Below are 23,354 nucleotides of genomic sequence, written 5' to 3'. Positions count from 1 at the left end.
GTTTGTCGCGTGCTGCAGTTTTGGAAGTCACTCCGAGTTACCTGATCAGGATATTGCTTGAATTATAAACAAGTTCTCTCATTGCTGCTTTTCAGCCAGTTGGCTCTAGTGTTTCCTCTTGATTTAGGAATAAGCCATTCTCTGTAAAGCAGTAGTTCGTTTATACTCCAAGGCATACACAAGTAACGACAGTGATGTTGTAAAAAACTGTCCTGGCTTGCTATTTTATTTATTTAATTGAATAGTCCCTCTAGGACATCAGACACTGCAAAATCTTCCAGCATTTGATAGATGGCATGCTGAAAACCAGCGGCTGAATGGGGTTATGTTGGGTTGAATTATGTCTCTACATGCACACAGGAGAACAGACTACTGCTAGCACTGTGACTATGCATGACTCCCCTACTCACTGGAGCTTGATCAAGTAGGTACCCCACCACCAGTTAGCAGACTGATACTCCGCTTCCACATAAGCTGCTTCATAAACCTGTTGATGTCAGCATGACCTAATGAAGTTCTTCTTCAAGAAATGGGGATGGCTCCACCCTTCCAGTCCTTCACAAGCACCAGCCATGTCAACAACCAAAGTGTTTTTCCACTGCTACGTTGCATAACTTCAACTGTCAAACTAGGCATATTAGGCCTTGATCCGGAGAGCACAGGCACAAACTGCCTGGGTATGACATTGTGACGAGCAGTAAACCTACACTGGTTGTCTACGGCCAACTTCTGAAGAGGCAAGGATGCAAGAAAGACATTCCTATTGGCACCCGCCTGCTTAGGTGCTGCAAATGAGCATGAATTTAAAAAGCATCATGGAAGGATTGTGGCTGATGCTTTCAATCAGTGCTGGAGAATGGAGCTTTGGGCGCACAGCACCCAGTGGGATGAATGTTTTAAAGAACAGTGAGAAACTTGCAAAGCAGTGGCCACCAAACACTGCGTCCAAATTTTAACTTAACTGTGGTTCCATATCCTATCTCTAGGACTGATGCAGCCTTATGCTTTACCAGAAGGCTGGTCATTGGCCAAATTCTAAAGGCAAACTCCAACGCTGACACCCATAGTGACAAATTGTGCCCTCCTATCAGAGAGGAGGGCTTCACCCTTATTTCCTGCCCAGACAACCGTCGACAATGTGAAACCTTACATGTATTGCAGTTGGAGCTTATTTCTGCATGTTTCAGAGGCAGTGGATCCTGAATCCTCAAACAAGAATGAGCCTTATATTCAGGATACTTTGTTGTTCAAAAGACCAGAGGGCTATCTAGTATTGGACCGGCTTGATGAACCTCTTCATGAAAAAAGGCTACTTCCTGATGGATACGTTTATCAGGTCTTTTGTACACCCTTGGCCGGAGTATGTATTTTCTTACTTTTATACACCAATTTGAAGAAAGTACATAAGGTTTCTAGTGAGAAATAGCTCATTACAAGTGCAGGGGCCTTCCCAGGCAGCCTAGTTTCAGGATTATGAGGGGTCTTAAGGGACATCTGAGTATGCAATTGCCCTTTAGGGTATTTAGGATTTTTCAACAAAAAGGAATAGGTGCAGATCCACTTTCCACATTTCCAAAATACTGGGGGACATCCTTATCACATGGCACAGATCGAAATTCCCAGCTTTGGTGCAAGTGTCTTGATGCATGTGTAGCATTAGAAGACCAGCACAAACATAATTTGGGGACTACAAAAGGTTGTGTCTCACAGAATCCTACATACCATTAGGGCCATGCTTGTGTCTGATACTGAAAACCGTTCACCTGCTTAACACCCGATTCTGTCACAAAAACAGTTTCTTGTTAAAAATAAAAAACAACACCTTGAGAGCTGCGAACTCCAACTAGCATTTAATGCAAAATAGCAAACAGCACAGCAAAATGTCAGACAATTGTAATTTCTGCTGACTAGGACTCTTGCTAGAAGACAGTCAGTTGGAGCATAGAGCTAAAATTCATAAAAATATGTATGTTTTCTCACAACACACTTCAATAAACTGTGGCGTAACACAAATAATCCCCCCCCCCCCCCCCCCCCCCCCAGAATGTGATGTGATGTGCCCTCATCACATTCTATTAGGGGGGTGGTGGGTCATTATTTTGTGTGATGCCACAGGCATTGAAGCTTAATCACGTGACTGTAGCTTGTTCTTCTCAGTGATAACTTGACTAGTGTTCAGGTGGCTGAAATCTTATCTAGTATGCAGGCGGAAGGATCTTCCCTGTGAGAAAACGCTGAACGGTCTTGAGGGGGAAATATCCTTCTTATGTAAACAATTATTCTCCCCAAATCCCACTTCCACTTGCTAAGTTGGAAAGTGAGGTAATGCGGTTAGGAAATATGCAAGGTAAAATTCCCCGAAACAAGTCGGAGGATGCATGTTTTCTGTCCAGGGAGGACCTGGCATGGCAGTTCGGGCTGGACTGTTCCCATAAGGAACAGGATCAAGACTGATTTGCATATGGCTGGCTCTAAACTAGGGTGGCATGGTGAGCAAAAGAACAATGGATTTAACCCAGGTCTCTTGACTGGGTGTGAGTGTATGATTTATTCAGCATTCCGTCCATCATTTGTTTGCGTAGCACTTTTCGCCCTAAGCCCTATGGCAACAGGGCCTGCTAGAATCACAAAAAGTGGCAAGCATTTTCAGTGTTAGAGGAGGCCAGGCCTCGAACTAATTTAAAACATCCATATTTGCTTCTAATAGTTGATATTTTCAAGACTATTTGGGCGTTTACCAACACAGCATTGTATGAGAGTATATTTGCATAACACAGACAACATTTGAAGTTTGTTTTCAATATCGTCCTATTCTAGTGGCCTATTGAGGAGCTTTCTAAGAGGAGTCCAGCCTTGCATCTAATTTTCCCTTCACTTGGAATATGTAAGAAACGCCTATGCGACCTTTGTTCTCAAATTCTGCTTCAACTGCTCAGGGAATCCATAAAAGTAGCTAGAAATCGAGTAACAAAATAACCCTGATTGGGAGCAAATAGTCAGCCTTTTCCTGGTGTTTTTAATGATAGGATAATGGCTTTGTATCCATTGAGGTGCTTCAGAAACGTTTGAGAAAGTATGGGTTAAACGCCTAAAGAATGAATGAGAAAAATGAGACTAGGGGATTTGGGAGCAACAGGATAGCTATGTGCAGAGTTCTAAAGGGAGTATGATGTGTGATTAGATTTCTGCTCGATATACAAGGACATTTGAAAATGTAAACAGTATACCTGGAAAATACACTGAAAGCGTAGTGTTGGTTGAATAAAAATACATTGGTCATCTGAGTGTCTATGTAACTGATTATTTAGTTGCTATGCAGAACCTGAATTCCACATAAAGCCCAGGTGCATAGATGTTAATGCCTCAAGGTGCTGCAGGTAGAGCTGATGGAGTGTCCGCATTTGAGAACTGCATCTTCTGGTAGCAAGCACCATATGTATCACCGGAACCGTTAGAATTGGGCATCTTCTGTAACAGCCTATGTACCGGCACCTGCCGTTCCCATTGCCAAGATTTCTTGCATAGTCTTGGACTTTGTGCCATTTAAGATTAGAACAATCTCAGATCACATGGAACTTTGGAAAGTCCTTAAACCTCTCCTATTAATCTTCTCATGATTTATCCTCTGATGACTGCACTAATGTTATGTAAAGGTTGATAGTGCACTGAGACCCCTACAGGACAAGTTGCTGCGTGTCACAAACGCAACCCGCATTAGCAAATGTTACCAACTCACCCCCCACTCCCCAACTGCCTTATGCAGGCTGAAGTTCAGATCGTAGAAAGATTTTGCTGACGTTTATCTGTGCTAATGAGCTCTTTTAACAGCCTGTTGGAGCGGAGTGTGAGTTGGCAGATTTTAGCTATTGAAGAGGTTGACAGAATAAAACCAGCAGTTACAAAGCCAAAAATATGTCCGCCTCTTCCAGACCAGAGTTAAAAAAAAAAAAACTCAAAAATCTGTTTCCAACTTCTCTAACCTCACTCTTTTACCATTGGTATGCTGAGTTCTTCAGTATTAGGGGTGTCTTTCATAGATTCACATGCCTGAATCATTCCCCGTCGTCGGAGTGGGAGTCCCACGGTACATAAAAAAGCAATAAAATGCTATAAATATATAGTAATACCAATAGAAATGAACCAGGAAGTAAAACAGCCAATGGTACAGTAGGCAAAAACTTCCCATCTATGACTATCACAGTCATTTTGTATAGTCCAAACTACAGCCAATCAAGCGCCAGCACCCACCAGAATGTTCTCCCCAGAGGCTCAGGCTCTCAGATTTTCTACCGCACGTCGTGTGAAGGGAGTCTCCCTGAGCTCTGCTCAGTTTTTCAAACTTCTAACTTCATCTGTGTCTTTTCTTCAGGATGTCTTCAAAGAAATCTCTCTTCAGAGCCTGTGACTGCTGTGGTAAGCCTCGGCTTTTTGAGAAGGATCCACACAAAAAGTGTATCTATTGTCTCTACCCAGACCACCAGGCCTCTGATTGTAAGATCTGCAGAACCATGCCTCAGAAGACTCTCAGAGATAGAGAGGGTCGTTTACTGCTGTGGTTGAAGAGGCTAAAGGATTCTTCTAATCCTGTTTCTGAAGTAGGCAGTGTCACCTCTGCTTCCACTTCAGCCTCCAGGAAGAGATCTGCGCCTGAGGGAATGTCATCTCCCAAGGCTAAACTGCCTAAAAAACAACCACCTGCTAAAGGACTGGATCAACCTTCCACTTCTCAGGCTGTCCCCACCTCCAGGGGCATGGAAGGCGCTTCTGCTTCCTCAAAGGGGAAAAAACTCAAGCTTCCCCTATCTTCTGACAGGATGTTACCACAGAATTCATCTCCGCCTCCTGTGAAGTCTTCTTCAGCTTCCTCGTCGACGAGAACGACGACTTCAGTGACATCTACGGTAACATTTTCATCTCATAAACCTAGTATGGTTATGTCCTCGTCTACGGCATCTCCAACGATGGTTTTTGTTTCTGTGAGGCCTATTTCGTCGACGTCCGTCGTCGACGCCTCGTCGTCGACGCCTTTAAAGGCTTTACCGCCGACGAAAAAGACTCCGTCGACGAGCTCGTCGTCAGGCTCTACGCCGTCGACGAAAATAACACCGTCGACGAGGAGTGACTCGTCCACGAAGACGGTCCCGTCGACGAAGAGTGTCCCGTCGACGAAGAGTGTCCCGTCGACGAAGAGTGTCCCGTCGACGAAGAGTGTCCCGTCGACGAAGAGTGTCCCGTCGACGAAGAGTGTCCCGTCGACGATGGGTGTCCCGTCGACGAAAACTGTCCCGTCGACGACGAGTGTTCCGTCGACGAAAGGTCTTCCGTCGACGACGAGTGTCCCGTCGACGACGTCTATTTCGTTGCCGAAAAGTGTCCCGTCGACGAGAGGTGATCCGTCGACGACAAATCCATCGGAAGTTAACCCTCCGACGACGCCGCAGTTATCCTCATGCACGGCACTACAGGTGTGGTCTCCGTCGACGGTGTTTTTAACACCACGCCAAGCAGCAGAACAACTGCGCAACACTGTAATGAGGCTTTCACCCCTGCGTGTTTCACCTCACAAGGTGTCCTCTGAAGTCCCTGACCAACTACTGGATTCTGACAGTGACAATGAGATGGTCCAGAATACTTTTGGACAAGCCACTAGTCCATCGGAGTTACATATTAAACTTCAAGATGATGAATATGAGGATCCTCACTCTCCTGCTGAAGTATCGATGCCTGTCACTACCCCTGTTGCTCAAGTGCCTTTGGATTTAATATCCAACTTACAATTTATGCTGGACGATTACTATCGGAGGTTTCCACCTTCGGAATCGGCAGGTTCTGGACAAGCAACTCCAATTTCGGAAACGCCTCCACCCGTGCTCCCATCGGTGTGCCCACCTTCACACCCACAACCTGCTCACGAAGAGGACCCGCAATCCTCGGAAGATGACGACCAACGGGAAGAAGGAGAAGTGGATGATTTATCGGAGTGGGAGGACTATCAGGTCCAATCTCCTTCCACATCTCCTCAGACTGCGTCGGCCTCCCCTCCTGTTGATGTAGCAAATTTTCACTTGCTGATGGAGCGTGCAACCGCACGTTTTCATATGAAAATGGGGCATACTCAACAAGAATGTTTCCTTTACGATTTTAAAGATCAGCCCAGACGACAAATTAGGACAATACCCATTGTGGAATTCATCTGGAAGGAAGGTGTTAAGGTGATGTCAACGCCGGCTTCCATTCCTCCAGTCTTGCCAAGAATTGATAAAAAATATAAAGCTCCAGACAAGACGCCTGCCTGTCTCATTGGACAAGCAAAACTTGACTCGGTAATTGTCCAGGCGGCTCAGAAAAGGGCCAGAAATCCGTCCTCTGCAGTTACGGCGCCGCCGGATAGAGATGGCAGACGCCTAGACTCAATAGGAAAACGAGTTTCCACCATGGCTGCAACGACTGTCCGTGCTGCCAACGCATTAGCCATCTTAGGTCGTTACGACCGTCAAATGTGGTCTGACATCTCACCATTTATCGATCTGCTCCCTGAGCCATCCAAGGCGGAGGCACTCCAGATTCTCAATGAAGGTCAAAGGACCTCTGAAGAGATAATTGATTCAGCTGTTGATGTGGCATCTACAGGTTTTCGCCAATTAGCAGGGGCTGCGGTTCTCCGTAGACAGGGGTGGTTACGTTCCACTGCCTTCAGACAGGAAGTACAAAACCGAGTTCTAGACATGCCATTTGATGGCGAATATTTATTCGGCCCCAAGGTAGAGGAGGCCTTACAGACTATCAAGAAGGATACCGAAACGGCCAAATCCTTGGGCACTCTACAATTTCACAAGCCGCCCTTTCGAGGAGCGAGAGGACGAGGAACGTCCTTCAATAGAGGTGGATACCAGCAACAACATCAACAATCCTCATACCGTCAGGGTAATCAGCGCTACCAAAATCAGCGCTACCAGTCTTATGGGCAGAAAAGATCCCAATACACCCCAAACAGGGGTAAGGCTACCTACCGCGGCAAGGACAAGCGACAATGATATTTTTCACCTGCCACCACCGTCTTTCCACCCTCTCAAAAGACTTGGCGGAAGAATCTCCAAATTTTACTCCAATTGGCAGTCGATAACAACGCACAAATGGGTCCTGGATATTGTCGCCAGGGGCCATGCCCTAGAATTCGAAAAATTTCCCCCAAATGTACCGCCAAAGGGCCCGCCTCCAGCTCACCTGAAGGAGCTGCTTACCCAAATCAAAATGATGATACAAAAAGGAGCTATCGAGACCGTTCCTCAGAGGATGAGAGGACTAGGATTTTACTCCAGGTTCTTCCTGATCAGAAAGAAGAACGGGGAGTGGCGCCCGATCCTCGATCTTCGTGCATTAAACAAATATCTAAGGAAATTGACGTTCCGGATGCTCTCTCTTCAAGAAATTTTGCATCTTCTAACAGCAGGAGATTGCATGGTCACCCTAGACCTCCAAGATGCATATTTCCACATCCCCATCCTACCTCGCCACAGGAAATTCCTTCGCTTCAGGGTGGCTGGCAGGGACTACCAATTCAAAGTCCTTCCTTTTGGACTACGGTCAGCTCCAAGAGTTTTTACGAAGGTTTTAGCTCCAGTAGCTGCGCACCTCCGGCTGGAGGGAATACAAATTTTCCCATATCTGGACGATTGCCTTATAAAGGCCAATTCTCATGGCACCGTTCAACGTCACCTTCACCAGTGTCTCCACCTGTTTCAGTCTCTAGGCCTGACAATAAATTTCTCCAAATCCCAAATGCAATCGTCTCAAAGAATAGCATTCTTAGGAGCAATGTTGGACACTCACAAATGCAAAGCTTTCGTCTCCAAGGAGAGACAAATGAAAATAAGTCGGCTAGCACAAGATCTCATGCAAAGAAAGTCAGTTTCTGTCCGACTATACAAATCCTTTCTGGGGATGGCATCGGCTTGTATTCCATTACTTCCAAATTGCCGGCTTCAAATGAGGCCGCTGCAGGAGGAACTAGCCCTGCAGTGGCAACAGGTTTCAGGCACTTTCGAGGACCTCATTCAAATCACACCACTCATGAAGGAGTCTCTTCTGTGGTGGACACAGAGGTGTCATCTCAGTCAGGGTCATGCGTTCCTTCAAGAACCACCAAGTCTCACCATCACTACAGATGCATCCCTCGAGGGCTGGGGGGCTCATCTGCAAGGCCTCACGATCAGTGGCAAATGGACTGTGCAACAGAAACTGTGGCACATCAATCGTTTGGAACTGAGAGCCATTTTTCTTGCCCTCAAGGCGTTTTGTGCCATCATTCAGAACACCAATGTGTTGATAAGAACAGACAACACAACAAGTATGCACTACATCAACAAACAGGGAGGAACTCGATCTCTTCTCCTGTCTCAAGAGGCGCAGGAATTATGGACATGGGCTCTTCACCACAATGTACAGTTGCATGCGGTGCATGTTCCGGGAACGGAAAACGTCCTTGCGGATGCACTCAGCAGGACAACAATCACCAACCACGAATGGGAGCTTCACCGGAACACAGTGGACCACATCTTTCATCAGTGGGGTTGGCCAGACCTGGACCTATTTGCGACAAGTACCAACAGCAAATGCCTGAGCTTCGCCAGCTGGCACCCCCACAAGAATTCTCTGGGGAATGCATTCTCCCTCGATTGGTCCCTGAGGTTTGCGTACGCTTTCCCACCGATTCCGTTAGTCCCCAAGGTTCTGCGGAAGATGAGGAAGGAACCTTGCCGACTGATCCTGATCGCGCCCAGATGGCCGCGCCAGTATTGGTTTACGGAGCTCCTCCTACTATCAGAGAGCAAACCAATTCAGTTACATCCAATCCCGAACTTGCTCAGTGTTCAGGAAGGTCAAGTCTTCCATCCGGACCCAGCATCGCTGAGATTAGCGGCTTGGCTCCTGAACACCATGAGCTTGCACACTTGAACATCCCTGCAGACTGTAAAGAGGTGTTGGCCAAAGCTAGAGCACCCGCAACCATCAAGACTTACAGTCTCAAATGGAAACGCTTCTGTATCTGGTGCCGTTCAGCAGGTGTTCACCCCTTTTTGGCAAAGCCTGAGGAAATTCTTCCTTTTTTCTTGCAGTTGGCACGAACAGGTCTGTCCCATGCTACTTTGAAGGTATTTCTGGCTGCAATATCCAGATATCGACAGGATGGGTCCAATTCTCTGTATTCATCTAGAATTATCCAACAGTTCTTTAAAGGCCTCTTTAGAATGTTCCCTCCAGTACGTCGTCCACCTCCTTTGTGGCATCTGAATGTGGTCCTGGGTCAACTCATGCGTCACCCATTTGAGCCCATCCATCGAGCTGACTTGAAGTATCTTTCGTGGAAGGTATCACTGCTTTTAGCCTTAACATCCGCCAAGAGAGTTAGTGATATCCAAGCTTTCACTGTTCATCATCATGTTAGAGGAGGCCAGGCCTCGAACTAATTTAAAACATCCATATTTGCTTCTAATAGTTGATATTTTCAAGACTATTTGGGCGTTTACCAACACAGCATTGTATGAGAGTATATTTGCATAACACAGACAACATTTGAAGTTTGTTTTCAATATCGTCCTATTCTAGTGGCCTATTGAGGAGCTTTCTAAGAGGAGTCCAGCCTTGCATCTAATTTTCCCTTCACTTGGAATATGTAAGAAACGCCTATGCGACCTTTGTTCTCAAATTCTGCTTCAACTGCTCAGGGAATCCATAAAAGTAGCTAGAAATCGAGTAACAAAATAACCCTGATTGGGAGCAAATAGTCAGCCTTTTCCTGGTGTTTTTAATGATAGGATAATGGCTTTGTATCCATTGAGGTGCTTCAGAAACGTTTGAGAAAGTATGGGTTAAACGCCTAAAGAATGAATGAGAAAAATGAGACTAGGGGATTTGGGAGCAACAGGATAGCTATGTGCAGAGTTCTAAAGGGAGTATGATGTGTGATTAGATTTCTGCTCGATATACAAGGACATTTGAAAATGTAAACAGTATACCTGGAAAATACACTGAAAGCGTAGTGTTGGTTGAATAAAAATACATTGGTCATCTGAGTGTCTATGTAACTGATTATTTAGTTGCTATGCAGAACCTGAATTCCACATAAAGCCCAGGTGCATAGATGTTAATGCCTCAAGGTGCTGCAGGTAGAGCTGATGGAGTGTCCGCATTTGAGAACTGCATCTTCTGGTAGCAAGCACCATATGTATCACCGGAACCGTTAGAATTGGGCATCTTCTGTAACAGCCTATGTACAGGCACCTGCCGTTCCCATTGCCAAGATTTCTTGCATAGTCTTGGACTTTGTGCCATTTAAGATTAGAACAATCTCAGATCACATGGAACTTTGGAAAGTCCTTAAACCTCTCCTATTAATCTTCTCATGATTTATCCTCTGATGACTGCACTAATGTTATGTAAAGGTTGATAGTGCACTGAGACCCCTACAGGACAAGTTGCTGCGTGTCACGAACGCAACCCGCATTAGCAAATGTTACCAACTCACCCCCCACTCCCCAACTGCCTTATGCAGGCTGAAGTTCAGATCGTAGAAAGATTTTGCTGACGTTTATCTGTGCTAGTGAGCTCTTTTAACAGCCTGTTGGAGCGGAGTGTGAGTTGGCAGATTTTAGCTATTGAAGAGGTTGACAGAATAAAACCAGCAGTTACAAAGCCAAAAATATGTCCGCCTCTTCCAGACCAGAGTTAAAAAAAAAACAACTCAAAAATCTGTTTCCAACTTCTCTAACCTCACTCTTTTACCATTGGTATGCTGAGTTATCACTCATTTTATGCTTCCTCCCACCAAAGCACAAAGGATAAATCCACAGATCAGTCCCCTCTAGCCATTAGATGCTTTCACTTTGAGTGACTACATTTGAACCTTTCACATGTATATTTACATAAAAAAATAGTTCCCCAAGAATAGAACTCTTTTTAGACCAGTGGTTCCCAAATGTTTTAGAACCACACCCACCCTTTAGAACGACAAACTTTTGAGACCCACCTACCTTTAATGGACATGAGTAGGGGTGGTTTTGAATGTATCTAAAGCGATGGTGCCGCATTGACATTTACGGACAGCACATTTCCATTATAATGGACAGTAACTTTGCATGCATGCATTACTCAAATGATAATATGTGAAAATGGGGTCTCGGTGAATTTTTATCTTTGTGCATTACCAATTAAAGTGTCTTTTGAGCCTATTACAGTCTCTGTCTTCAGGACACTTGAGAATTACAAAACCATGTACTTCATTTTTATTTTCCTAATAGCTGAACCCATACAGTTAATTACATATATTTAAATTTTTTGTGTCACAAAAAAATACAACTTAATTTTAAAAAGTCCTTTCACTTTGCAGTCTGAGAAAGTAAAGTAAACACAAATCCCATGTTAAAAGAATAAGCAGCAACTTGTCAGAAGTCATAGACTGATATTTGACCTCTGTCGCTAAAGCATGCAGATGTGAGAAGATAAACACATAATATAAATGCATTTTTATTTGTTTAGAATTTCCTGACCCACAAAAAATGGGTTTATAACTAAGGCTCCCTGTGTTCCCTTTTTACAAATAAATACAGACGAACACAATGTGTTTTCTGTCTGCATTTATTTTTAAAAGTGGATAAATACAGAAAATCGTACTCCTTTTAAGTGACTTTTCGTGCTGTCTTACATGAATTATAGCCCAAGAGCTGAGCAGATGGACAGCATGGGAAATTAAAAACACAATGACATATTTTTAAATAACTGCAGGTGTCAACATATATTTGTGGTATAATGATAATAATTACCAGTGGATGTATTGTTATGTAATATTTGGCAGCTTAACGAGCTAAAACAGGACAGACCTCAAAGTAGGAGTGCGCGTCTATGGGTTAAATAAATATGTAAATGTACAGTTTTATACCTTTATATATACACAAGACACAAAATAAATATGGATAAATACAGATAAAATGGCCCAAAAATAAATATGATAAATACAGGCGGAAATATTCACAATTTATTAGAGTAAACATAGTGTATGTACATTTTTATGTTGAAGTCACACCCCCTCAACTTTGCAAAGTACAGTTGAGGCAGTTGCTTTGGAATTTAGAGGAACGTAGTAAGTACTTGACTTACTGTAGCTAGGTAAAAGGCCAGACCAATTGGATTTGCCAATGCTTGTTTAGGGATTCCGAGAAGAATACCATGAGGCATTCATTCATGGTAAATCCATGCAAAGGTTAAGAATAGTGGGCCATATGTGGACTAGCCAGCTTTGCAATTGTGCAAGGTAAGAATACAAGAGTCTTTCTTTAGTAGAGTGATCACGGTGTCTCACCTCAGGATTGCGTCCTCTGTTTTCATTAGGGGCGCTGTTCTAACTTTTGTCGAAACATGAGCCACGGGAGTCTGGTATTTTCTGCAGCAGCCTGTGTATATCTCAGTAGCAGGGTTGAAGCACTAGGCTCACTGTAAGAATTATTCGTACCCTCTATTTACAAAGATTTATTGTGCGAGACCCATAGTCTGAAATGTAATGTAGCAAGAATTGGCAAAGGCAAAAGGTCTGGCCTTGGCTGACAGCCTTTTGGTTTTGTAAATGTTTTTTTTAATTTTTCAAAGTTTTTGCAAAACATTATTGTGGTAGGACATGCCAGGCTTTCGCCAATATCATTGGCTAAAAGCAAAATCATATTTTTGGTCTCAAGAAGCGCACTTTGCTATACTAATCCCTGGCATTGTAGGGAGCTACTTTGTTTGAGCAGGTGCTTCTTGTAAAAGAGCAACATGCCTTTTCTCACAGTGAAGTTAGCCAGCGGCTGAAGAGAGCTGCCCCGTGCTGTGGGCTGCAGTGAGCAGAATAAAAACATGAATTACTCAAAAAATAGACCAAAGAGGATGAGGGCTAGCTGAAAGAGCCATAAGTAAGTAAGTAAATAATGTATATTTTTTGTAAAATCAAAATGTCTTTGTTAACTCCAGACCTAACGTGCATTGGCAAGCCCAGAAGGTCACACTTTTGGGACTTATTGGGCTTTAAAAACAAAAACCATTGCAGGAAAGCCTTTTTTCCTTTTTTTTAAAAAAATATCTGCGAAGGACCAGGTCTGGGAGTGGGTGAGGGCCACGCAACTTATAGGGTAGGTAGTGGGAGAGCAACACGGAGGGGCAGGGGAGAACGACATAGAAGATGGGAGAAACCTAATATGAGGAAAAACAAGACTGGGCAAAGGGAGAAGCACACAGGTGAGACACCAGAATATGAATCCAGGTGGGGTAGAGGAGCACAAAGAGAGAAAAGAAACATTGAGAGGCGGAGTAGAGAAGATGACAGGTGACCGAAGAACACAAGCTTTGCTTGGGAGTGAGAAGCACGAGACACATCTTGAAAACACATGGTATCACATGAAGTGCTTAAGCTAAAAGAAAAAAAGAATTCACTAGAAGTCAGCATGGGAAGTTATGAAAGCCAGCCAATCTAAAAAGGCAATGCTCTAGGAGAGGGACAAACACAAGATTGACAAGCTGCAACATGGAAAGCCATTGAGTATAGGGTGACCAGACATCCCGGTTTTCCCCGGCCGGTCCCGGTTTCCGGAGCAGTGTCCTGACACTTTGCTCCAAATTACATAAGTGTCCCAGTTGTTGTGCAGTGCCCGGGTTCAACAGAGAAATGTCCCGGTATTTAAATAGTGGCTCACACCGAGACACTATTTAAAAAGCGGGGGACATTTCTCTGCTTACTTCGCACAGGTGCTGAGACGGGTCTCTATCGGACTCTCCATTATTGCCCTCAGGATGAAGACAAAATCTTACCACTGCAACAATACCACCCTGCACTGCCTTAAAAGAGACCCGTTATAGTTCTTTCACAGTCTCATCATTCCAGAACTGAAGCATTTTCAATGTTATGTACAACAAAGCCAAAGTTGTTGCTTATTTATCTTATGCAGCAACGGACAAAGCTAATAGTCCTGGCATGTTGTAGGTGTAATGTTACATGTTGTATTATTTATCTGAATACAATGACAGAAACAGCAAATTTTTCAGGCGGGACACCATGGTAAGCATAGATTTTTTAGTTTATGTGTTATAAGCCATGCCCTAATTACATCGGCCACACCCCTTTGAGAGACCTTCCCTAGTTTGTTTTATCCCACTTACTTCTGTCATGTCACCTGGTCTTCATAGAGTGCTGTATGGGACTTCAGTGCTCTGCCCTGTTTGGGAGCGCTGGGAGGGCACAGGGTGCATGAGGGGTTGAAGGGAGTCTAGGGGGGGAATCGCCGGAGTGGTGATGTGGTCAAGTTACTGCAGCCTCCAAGCCTGCTCGGGTAGTATTTCTACTACATCTGAAGGCCCTGTGTGACGTAGAAGCGGTGAAACGTCTGCGGGTGCAGTTGTCTCATGGGACATGGTTGTGTGAGATACACAGGGTCAGAGGCAAGCTCTGCTTACTGTGACCTACAACACGTCAGTGCTGTAGTTCCCTTCTCTGCACTACTCAGACCAGCTACCTAGGAGGAAGTTGGGCGCTGGACGGTTCTACCAGACGACCAGAAATGCTGCCATGTAATTGGACAGTAACTGTCCCCTGAGGAAAGGCAGTCCCCAAAATGCACTTGGGGAAATGTTTTTGAGCACAATGATGTCATGGGTTTTATCACAGCAAAGAATGGATGCATACACAGTGCCTGTAGGTATTTTTAAAGCTCAACAGGAGACATTTATGTTTGACAGCAGCTTACACAGAGCGGACATCACCAATAACATCCTGCATCTATTTTAGAGTTAGCCCTGAACCTGAAAAATGCCACAGTCCCTGTCCCTCATCTGAGAGGCAGAGACAGGCCTATAGTCACAGCCGATCCCACACCTCAAAGGGCACAGACAGTCCTTCTCTCATACATCTCCTCATCTCAGAGACACAGACAGACCTACCTCCTCAGCCTTTACCGCATCATAGTATTTTTTGTCTCCCTTTCTCTTCCTTCACCTTCTCAACTTCTGGCATGGGGCAAGCTTTATAGCCGTTTTGCAAGTTGCTTGTTTGGAGTCCATTCTTGCCATTGTTAAAGCAAAAACCCTACATCCTATAATGCACATGCTGTTAACTTAAAAATCAGCATTCTGGAGTGAGACAGGGCAAGGGCAGCAATAGTGTCAAACAGCGCCTGGTATTGTGTATCCACACCAGGTAGTCTATAACATAACAATCCAGTCAGGATCCTACCTTTTGGTTCTTGCAAGGAGAACCCCAGTAGCTCCACCCCGCCACCCCGTCAATCTGTAAAGGGGAAAAGTCCCACTTGTCTTTATAAATCACTCCAAGCCCCCCTCCTCTACCCAGTGGCCTAGGTTTATGGAATAATTAATACCCTTCCGGGCACGACGACAAACCCAACTCTACAGAGGTGTCCACACTAGTCCACGTCTCCGTGATGAATAGGGCATCTAGGTCCATGTCATTTACCAAGTCTGACACCTCCTGGTGATGTTTTACCCAGGATCTACTATTGATCAGCCCACAATCCAGCATTACAGAGGACTGTGGTAGAGCATTTTGAGAGATTCCCTCCACGCTCTTACCTATGGCCAATAGCTCGTCCTTGGAATACCTAAAATCGGCAGCGGTCTTGGCCCTAAGCCTGTCCGGAGCACGGACGGGCTTTCCTCTGGCGCTCCTCCGGCGCGATGCGCGCGTGCGCTGCGCGCTGACTTACTGATCTTTAAATGAGGTGTGGCAAAGGGCACTCGTAAACACTAGAGCGCTAGCCCCTGGAGCGTTTCTAAGCCCACACCCAAAATGGCGGTCGGGAGTGAGGCAGTGCTAAATTCACCCGATTGGTGAGTCCTGTGGGGTCTTTCTTAGTTTGTAGGCAATGCGGGCATAGGGGGAGCGTGGAATACAATTATAGATAGCCACGAAGTCAGTATTATTAATGTAACACCACAACACAAACAATTTTAAAATTTGTTAAAAACAAGCAAATCCTCCTAAAACTATTTTTAAACAGCAGAAGTTCTACAAAAGCAGCAACAGCGTGACAGTCCTATTAGTTTGTCCGCGCGAAGCTGACTGGTCCCCTAAATAGTGTTTGTCAAGGGCACTCGCAAACACTAGAGCGCTAGCCCCTGGAGCGTTTCTAAGCCCACACCCAAAATGGCGGTCGGGAGTGAGGCAGCGCTAAATTCACCCGATTGGTGAGTCCTGTGGGGTGTTTCTTAGTTTGTAGGCAATGCGGGCATAGGGGGAGCGTGGAATACAATTATAGATAGCCACGAAGTCAGTATTATTAATGTAACACCACAACACAAACAATTTGAAAATTTGTTAAAAACAAGCAAATCCTCCTAAAACTATTTTTAAACAGCAGAAGTTCTGCAACAGCGTGACAGTCCTATTAGTTTGATTTTAATCTATGGGACAATGGATCCTTGGGGAGCCATCTGAGGGGTCTGAAGGACATCTGTGTTAACTGGGGCCTTGATCAGCTGGTACAAAAACCAACCCACTCAGGGGGACATATCCTAGACATGGTCTTTGCCAACCAGGCTGAGACTAAGGTGATTGATATCCTACCTCAGTGCTGGACCGACCACTCCTTAATCCATCTACAGATCGCCATACTGCCTGAGGGGAACGGAAGTGAGTGCCTGGTGACTTATAGGAAGGGACGGAATTGGTCTAAATTACCAAAGGATAAAACAAAGCCTATATTTATAAGCAATATATCCTATGATCCAGAGGAATCGGTAGACTTGAACTATCAAAAGTATTGTAAACACATCATAAATACCCTGGATACATTTGCCCCTCTGAAAAATATACAAAATAAGAGGAAACCATCTGCTCCCTGGTTTAATGAGGAGCTGAAATCCCTACGCAATGCATGCCGACAGGCAGAAAAGAAATGGCATAGATGCTATTCAGAGCCGGATGAAAAACTGCTGAAAATGGAACAGGCAAAATATAAAGGAGCTATTGCCAAAGCTAAGGCACTCTTCTATGCCACTACTATTCTTCAATCCCCTAACAGTACTAAAACCCTTTTTAATATCATAATGGAGCTCTCACACCCCACTTGTATGAGTAATAAGGTGGTTCCTACTCAAGAACTATGTGATGAGATTGCATTCCATTTTGAGAAAAAGATTGCTAAAATTGTGGGGGGACTGAAGGAGGAAAGGGATAGCTGTAAAGAGGCAGTGGCACAGATAGAAGAAGAGGAACCTCTACCAATATTGTCATCATTGGAAAATTTCACCCCTCTTACAGAGGAGCTCTTTTTTAGTCTGGCCCATAATGTGTCATCAGGGTCGCCTCTAGACCCCCTTCCGCATAGGATCTGGAAGGAATATGGGCCACAGCTGTTCCCCTGGATGCATCAGATTTGCCGTCAATCCCTTGAGGAAGGCACAGTGCCGGAAGCGTGGAAGCAGGCAGTGGTTACCCCCCTGCTTAAAAAGCCTTCGCTGGACCCTACTATTCCGGCGCACTTCAGGCCCATATCCCTCCTGCCCTACCCGATAAAAATCGTGGAAAAGGTGGTCAGTAAATCCCTATCAGGATATCTGGAAGACAACTGTCTACTGGACAAGGACCAATTTGGCTTCCGCCCAGGCCACGGAACAGAAACTGCATTGGCAACCATGCTGGACACCCTTCGAATGCGAGCCGACATTGGCAACTCCTCAGTCTTGGTGCTGTTGGACATGTCGGCCGCATTCGATACGGTTAGCCATGCAGTTCTGCTAAGTAGGCTGGAAAAACTGGGCGTGAAGGGCAAGGCCCTGAGGTGGATACAATCCTACCTGACAGGCAGACAACAGGTGGTGACCCTAGCACCCTTTTCATCTCCCAAGTCCCCAGTCACTCATGGAGTACCTCAGAGCTCCTCGATCAGCCCTATTCTTTTTAATCTTTATCTGCAGCCTCTGATCCCCATGATCAAATCCTATGGAATAGATTTGATAAACTACGCCGATGACACCCAACTGGTGTTCTCCTTAGAAGGAAGACAAGCGGTGACCATGGAGACCTTTCAGAACTGCATGAGCAGGGTCTCTAGGTGGCTGAAAATAAACTCCCTCCAATTTAACGAGGGTAAGACAGAGGTAGTCTACTGCTCGTCAGCCAAATTGAGTCAGTAACCCTCCTACGAGATCAGGCTTGCGCCGGGAGCTGATCCTTGCATCCCAGTCAAGACCGTGCGCATCTAGGGGTAATGTTTGATGCGGATCTCCAAATGACTTCTCAGACCAATAAAACCATCAGTGTCTGCTTTGGATTGCTTAAAGCGCTCAGACAGATTTTGCCCCTTCTGCCTGATGAGTCTAGACCGCTAGTGGTTAGGAGTGTGATCCTGGCCAGACTGGACTACTGCAACTCCCTATATCTAGGGGCCCCCTTATACATCTTACAGGGGCTCCAGAGGGTCCAGTCCATAGCGGCCAAGCTGGCACTTAAAAGACCTCGCAGCTCTTCCACTACGTTGGCGCTCAGAGATCTACACTGGCTGCCAATCGGGAGTAGAGTCGCTTTTAAGTCCTTATGTATTGTATATAGAGCCCTGCACAACACGGGACCTATTCCTTTACAGGAAAGGCTCAAGTGGTATAAGCCCACCAGGTCCCTGCGTTCCTCTAGCCTGGGTTTGGCAGCAACCACCAGGATCAGGAGATCGAGGATGGGAGGCAGAGCTTTCTGCAATTCCGCATCTAGGCTGTGGAACAAGCTTCCCCAGAACATCAGGCAAATTGACACTCTGCTAGGATTCAGAAAGAGCCTGAAAACATGGCTGTTTGCCAAAGTATAATCCCCTTGATTCTATCTAATAGATCTGGCGGCTGTTTTATGTCATGACAGCCAGTGTATTGTTGTTCCATCTGACTACTTCCTGTTTGGGCGCCAGGATACCCGTAGGGTGACAGTTGCGCGATGCAAATAATAAATACAATACAATACAATTAAAAATCCATTGCTGTCTGTTTCACACATCTGATTTGTCTTCTGTAATTCTTCATCTGTGTCTTAGGAGGTAGCTGTCATTGTAGTCCTTTTTCTATGTCTGACAGCTGTCAAATAGTCCTACTTTTATGTTGACGGTTACTGCAAAATGTAGTCCTACTTCTATGTCTATGAACATAGACATAGACATCCCCATTTTTTTGTTTTGAGAATCTGGTCACCCTAATTGAGTAAGAAAGAAGCACGCAAATGAAATTGACAATCAAATCAACCAGTGGTGCGGAATCGGTGAGCTGTAATCCCAGGTAAGCTTTTGGTAAGCCCACAATAGATCTTTTGAAACCAGAAATATTTAATATAAAATATTTTTGCTAATTCTTTTTAGTTAAATAAACTTTTTTACTTTCTCTATACTTTTCCAAAGAGAGAATGCACAGTCTCAGTGTAGATCTCCCCTTATGGTAAAGTACAAGAACAATTATAAAAGTTTTGTAAACTTTAAAATAAATTAGTAAAAATATTTTTATGTAAATACTATTGAAAGTGCTCCAATATGAATGCTAATGTGCAGGTCTTACCGGCATACATGGCAATGAATGTAATTGCTTAAATATTTTTTTAAGTTATCTCAAAAACAACTTTGATAAAAGAAGTATCTCAAATAACTATTGTTTTTTCTTCAAAACAGGAGCTTTCGGAGTAGACGACGAGGATGATGAAATATTGATAACATCTCGAATATTTCCCGACATCCCACCAACTAGTGATGCTCCAAAAGAGGCAACTACACTTAAAACGCAGTCTAAGATACCTGCTCAAACAAAGGTTTGTCGGCTGTCCCTTTGTATCATGTCCGAGATGGTTTGATGTGTAAGCCGTTGTGATTATTGTTGAGTTGCCATTTGTGTTGAACACTTCTCCGTCCGTTTCTGAAAACATTGGAATAACAAATGGACATTAGAGCCACAGTCATAAGGTAATTCAAATCATGTGTGACTAGTTAATTCCAGCAAATACAATTGGCAAATTCCTTCACAAGGCCCTCCCCCTTCTCCAAAGAGAATCATAATCATATTTGCTGTCCATGACACTCTTCAGTCTGTACTTGGAGCTCATCTGCTTCCTACTGTGGCATTCCAACATCTCTTTTCACCTTTACATTGATGATCTTCTTTACCTGAAAGCCACCTCAACAGTTACATTGTCATAGACACTTAAAAGTCCTCCAGTCCCAGATCTCACTGTATCCATTCAGCATGAACCCGCTGAAAACCTAGGCACAGGCATAGATAGTTCTATTATCTTGACTTGACTATTATCTGAGCATCTCCAAGATGTTAATGGATGTGGCTACCTTTATATCAAATAACTACTTCCTCCTCAAGGGCAATTATTACCGATATCCATGTGGTACCACCATAGGCGCACCCTCGTCCCTTCATATGCCAATCTAATGAGGGGGTTCTATAAAATAAATCAACGCCTAGTCTCAAGGATTGGAAGAAATTAGCCATCCGAAGAATTGGTGAATTCGTTAAGACTAAAAATTAAACTGCTGTATTAATACCAAATATATTAAAACAGCTTTAATGATTGAGAAGGAACATATGAAACACTCAAAGCATTGCATAATCACCTTTAAGAAGAGATGGATTTAAAAAGCAGGAATGACTATCCAAACTCTAAAGCAAATATGGGACAGTTTGCAAGGTCTAATATTGCATATAATGAAATATTTCTCCTAATGCATTCTTGAATCACAGTGGAAGATTTAGGACTATTGTTAATAAACACGGTCACTATAAATGCTGGACGCAGTATTTGAAAACTCTCTGTCCCTGTCACTTGAAAGGACGTTTTTGAGAGAAGAAAAACTTGGAAACAAATTCATGAGAATTATGTGCAAACCTCACAGTACCCCCGATTGTTTTTCTGTTGTCGTGATTGTAATGTATGCTCCTTTGAACGAATTAAGTAAGGTTATTGGTAGTAATAGTAGAACATTTAATATCCTGTCTTTCCTCCACTGTAGGAGTACTCATTGCGTCTGTGTTGCACAGCCTCTGTAGTCTTTTGTACGTGGGCAGCAGAATACACAAACTTAAAATAAAAATTGCTGAACACAATGGCACCATCAGAAGAGAATGCATGAACTATCGAGTAACAATATATTATACGGGGCATCACAACTGCGATTTGTCTAATTGAAGTGTAATGATAACATAACATGACATCCATTAGAAGGTAAACTCAAATTGAGATTACCACAATTACTATCTAAAATCATGATAAAACAGGCAACGATAAGATGATAAACTGTTTGAAACTGGATGAAGGACTGTTACTTTATTCCAATTATTAATTTGATTAGTTGTAAAAGGTAGAATGTAGATGTGAGTTGTTTACCTTATAACGAATGATGACATTTTATTTGTGTGTGTGTATATATGTATAGTATGTTATGTATGTATTACTTTGACTTGGTAGCCATTTTACTTGATGCCTAGTGTTTTTGTTATTTGTAAAATTATGTCTGCGTTTATGTAAGACAAACTTTCCATTCTTGTTTTTATATTTTCGGAGGAATGTATGGTTTGTAATTCCATATGTACTGGTTACGTTTATAATACATCCAAGAATGTGTATAGTCAACTATTTGTAACGATGGCATTGTTAAAAAATGGAGTCCAATATATTTGACATAGTCCTTCTTCGTGCTCTTCCATCACTCACTTTGAGAAGTTGCTGTCCTACTGAACTGGAACATTGACAGACCAACATTTCTACAGCAATCGAGGATGCTGATCATGCTGCCAATGATGCTGCCACCTAATCCATATTTTATTGATTTTTTTATTTTTTATTTATTGGAGGTATTTTTGGAGTGTGGCCCAGCACTGTGTACTGCAAAACAAGGATACATGTGTACACAAGAAGCATTCAGTTAACTTACAATAAGAAGTCAGGCAAAACAAACTGTTAAAAATATAATTATTTCAGAGAGAAGGAAGGTGAAGAAGAGATTGCGGCCAGAAAAGGAAGAAGATAGTGAAAAGTCGGTTTTGCCATTCTTCCCTGAACTGCACCGGTGAGGGAGAAAGTGGAAGATTCAGGGGGTGGTCGTCCCAGAGCCTTGTTGGCTTATGGACAAAACGACTTGTTGGCTTATGGACTTCATGCTTGGCAAGGATTGTGCTCCTAGTAGAGAGTGATCCACCAGAAGCGTTACTTTTGGAGGCTAGATCATCTGGTTTTCTCGGGAGCTTTGTATAACGCACAACTGTTAGTCTGGCAGCGAGAGGGAGTCGGGATCAATCTTCGAAGTAGGGAAAATGTGCTCAAACTTTGGTTGGTAATTAATTGAGCTGCTGCCTGAGAAATGATTTCATTAGTATTAATGAGAAGTGGGTTTATTAAGAAATCAGGGATGGCAATGAGAAGAGCATTACCTCTGATAATGTGTGAAAGGACGCGGGGAGTCTGGACTGTGGCCTAGTAGTGTTGGTAGCCGGAAGAGAGAGCTTAATTTTGCACTATAACATAACACTAGAGGAAACCAACTGATTTTTCTTGATATGACGTCAAAGAATAAAGAAGAATTATGGCAAATTCTAAGGATTTGGTAGGGGATGAGCATCTGGGGAAGAAAAAAGTCTAGTACCATATTGATAATCCACACAATTATCACTTAAGTGTGACCAAAGAGGCCATACAATGTTAGTGCTTTCCCAATATGTTGCTAAAAGTCTTTTCTGGTGGATTATTTACTTTTCAAACCCTGAAATGTGATAGTCAGGTCAGTACACCGGCTGATTTTTAGCTGGTATGAGCAGGGTTCAAGGCAGAGTTGGAGCGATTTACTTTTTGGGAGTGAGTCTATCCTGCTTTCGTTTGTTTTTGTATGTGTATATTGTCTGCCAATGTAGAAGGTCCCAGCGCGCACAGTGTTGTCATCATTCGAATATTGCAGCTGATGTAGAGGTGAAGGAGAATGCTTGATAGTTGAGCCTTTGTAGCGGTGGGCGAGAGAAGTGAACTATGAATGATTGGCTTGAATCTTCCGGCACAGAGGGTGAAGATCAGGGGCTGTAACCTTTCCTGTGTCTGTGAAGAGACCTTCCTATAAGATATCTCTTGAACTTACAACGCCTGTGCGCATGCTACACCCACACTCTTCCTTATTGTCCTGTCGCTCGTAAGTCACCCCAGGAGCTGGCCTCATTTCTGGGTCTCCTAGTGTGAGCACACCCTGACCCTATTACAAAACAACAGTAACTATAGCGCCAATAGACTTATTCACGCAGCTCCCAATAATTATTTAGTTACCCACAAGCCTCCCCGGGTTCAGATAAGAGAGTTCCCCAAG

At 43.8% G+C, this 23,354-nt stretch overlaps 1 protein-coding gene across 2 annotated transcripts in view; it reads left to right on the top strand.

Annotated features, from left to right (window-relative positions):
* SDC2 (syndecan 2) overlaps positions 1 to 23,354 on the top strand; it is a 263,320-nt gene that overhangs the window by 224,137 nt on the left and 15,829 nt on the right. For both annotated transcript variants that reach the window (XM_078686998.1, XM_078686997.1), the window contains exon 3: positions 19,677 to 19,813. In XM_078686998.1, the coding sequence (XP_078543124.1) occupies positions 19,677 to 19,813 (137 nt within the window). The remainder of the gene's footprint in view (positions 1 to 19,676; positions 19,814 to 23,354) is intronic.

The sequence above is a fragment of the Lissotriton helveticus genome, chromosome 4_1 (assembly GCF_964261635.1).
Source record: "Lissotriton helveticus chromosome 4_1, aLisHel1.1, whole genome shotgun sequence".
Classification (NCBI taxonomy): domain Eukaryota; kingdom Metazoa; phylum Chordata; class Amphibia; order Caudata; family Salamandridae; genus Lissotriton; species Lissotriton helveticus.
The sequence above is the reverse complement of the archived record's forward strand: the minus strand, read 5'-3'. Positions and strand labels throughout refer to the sequence as shown.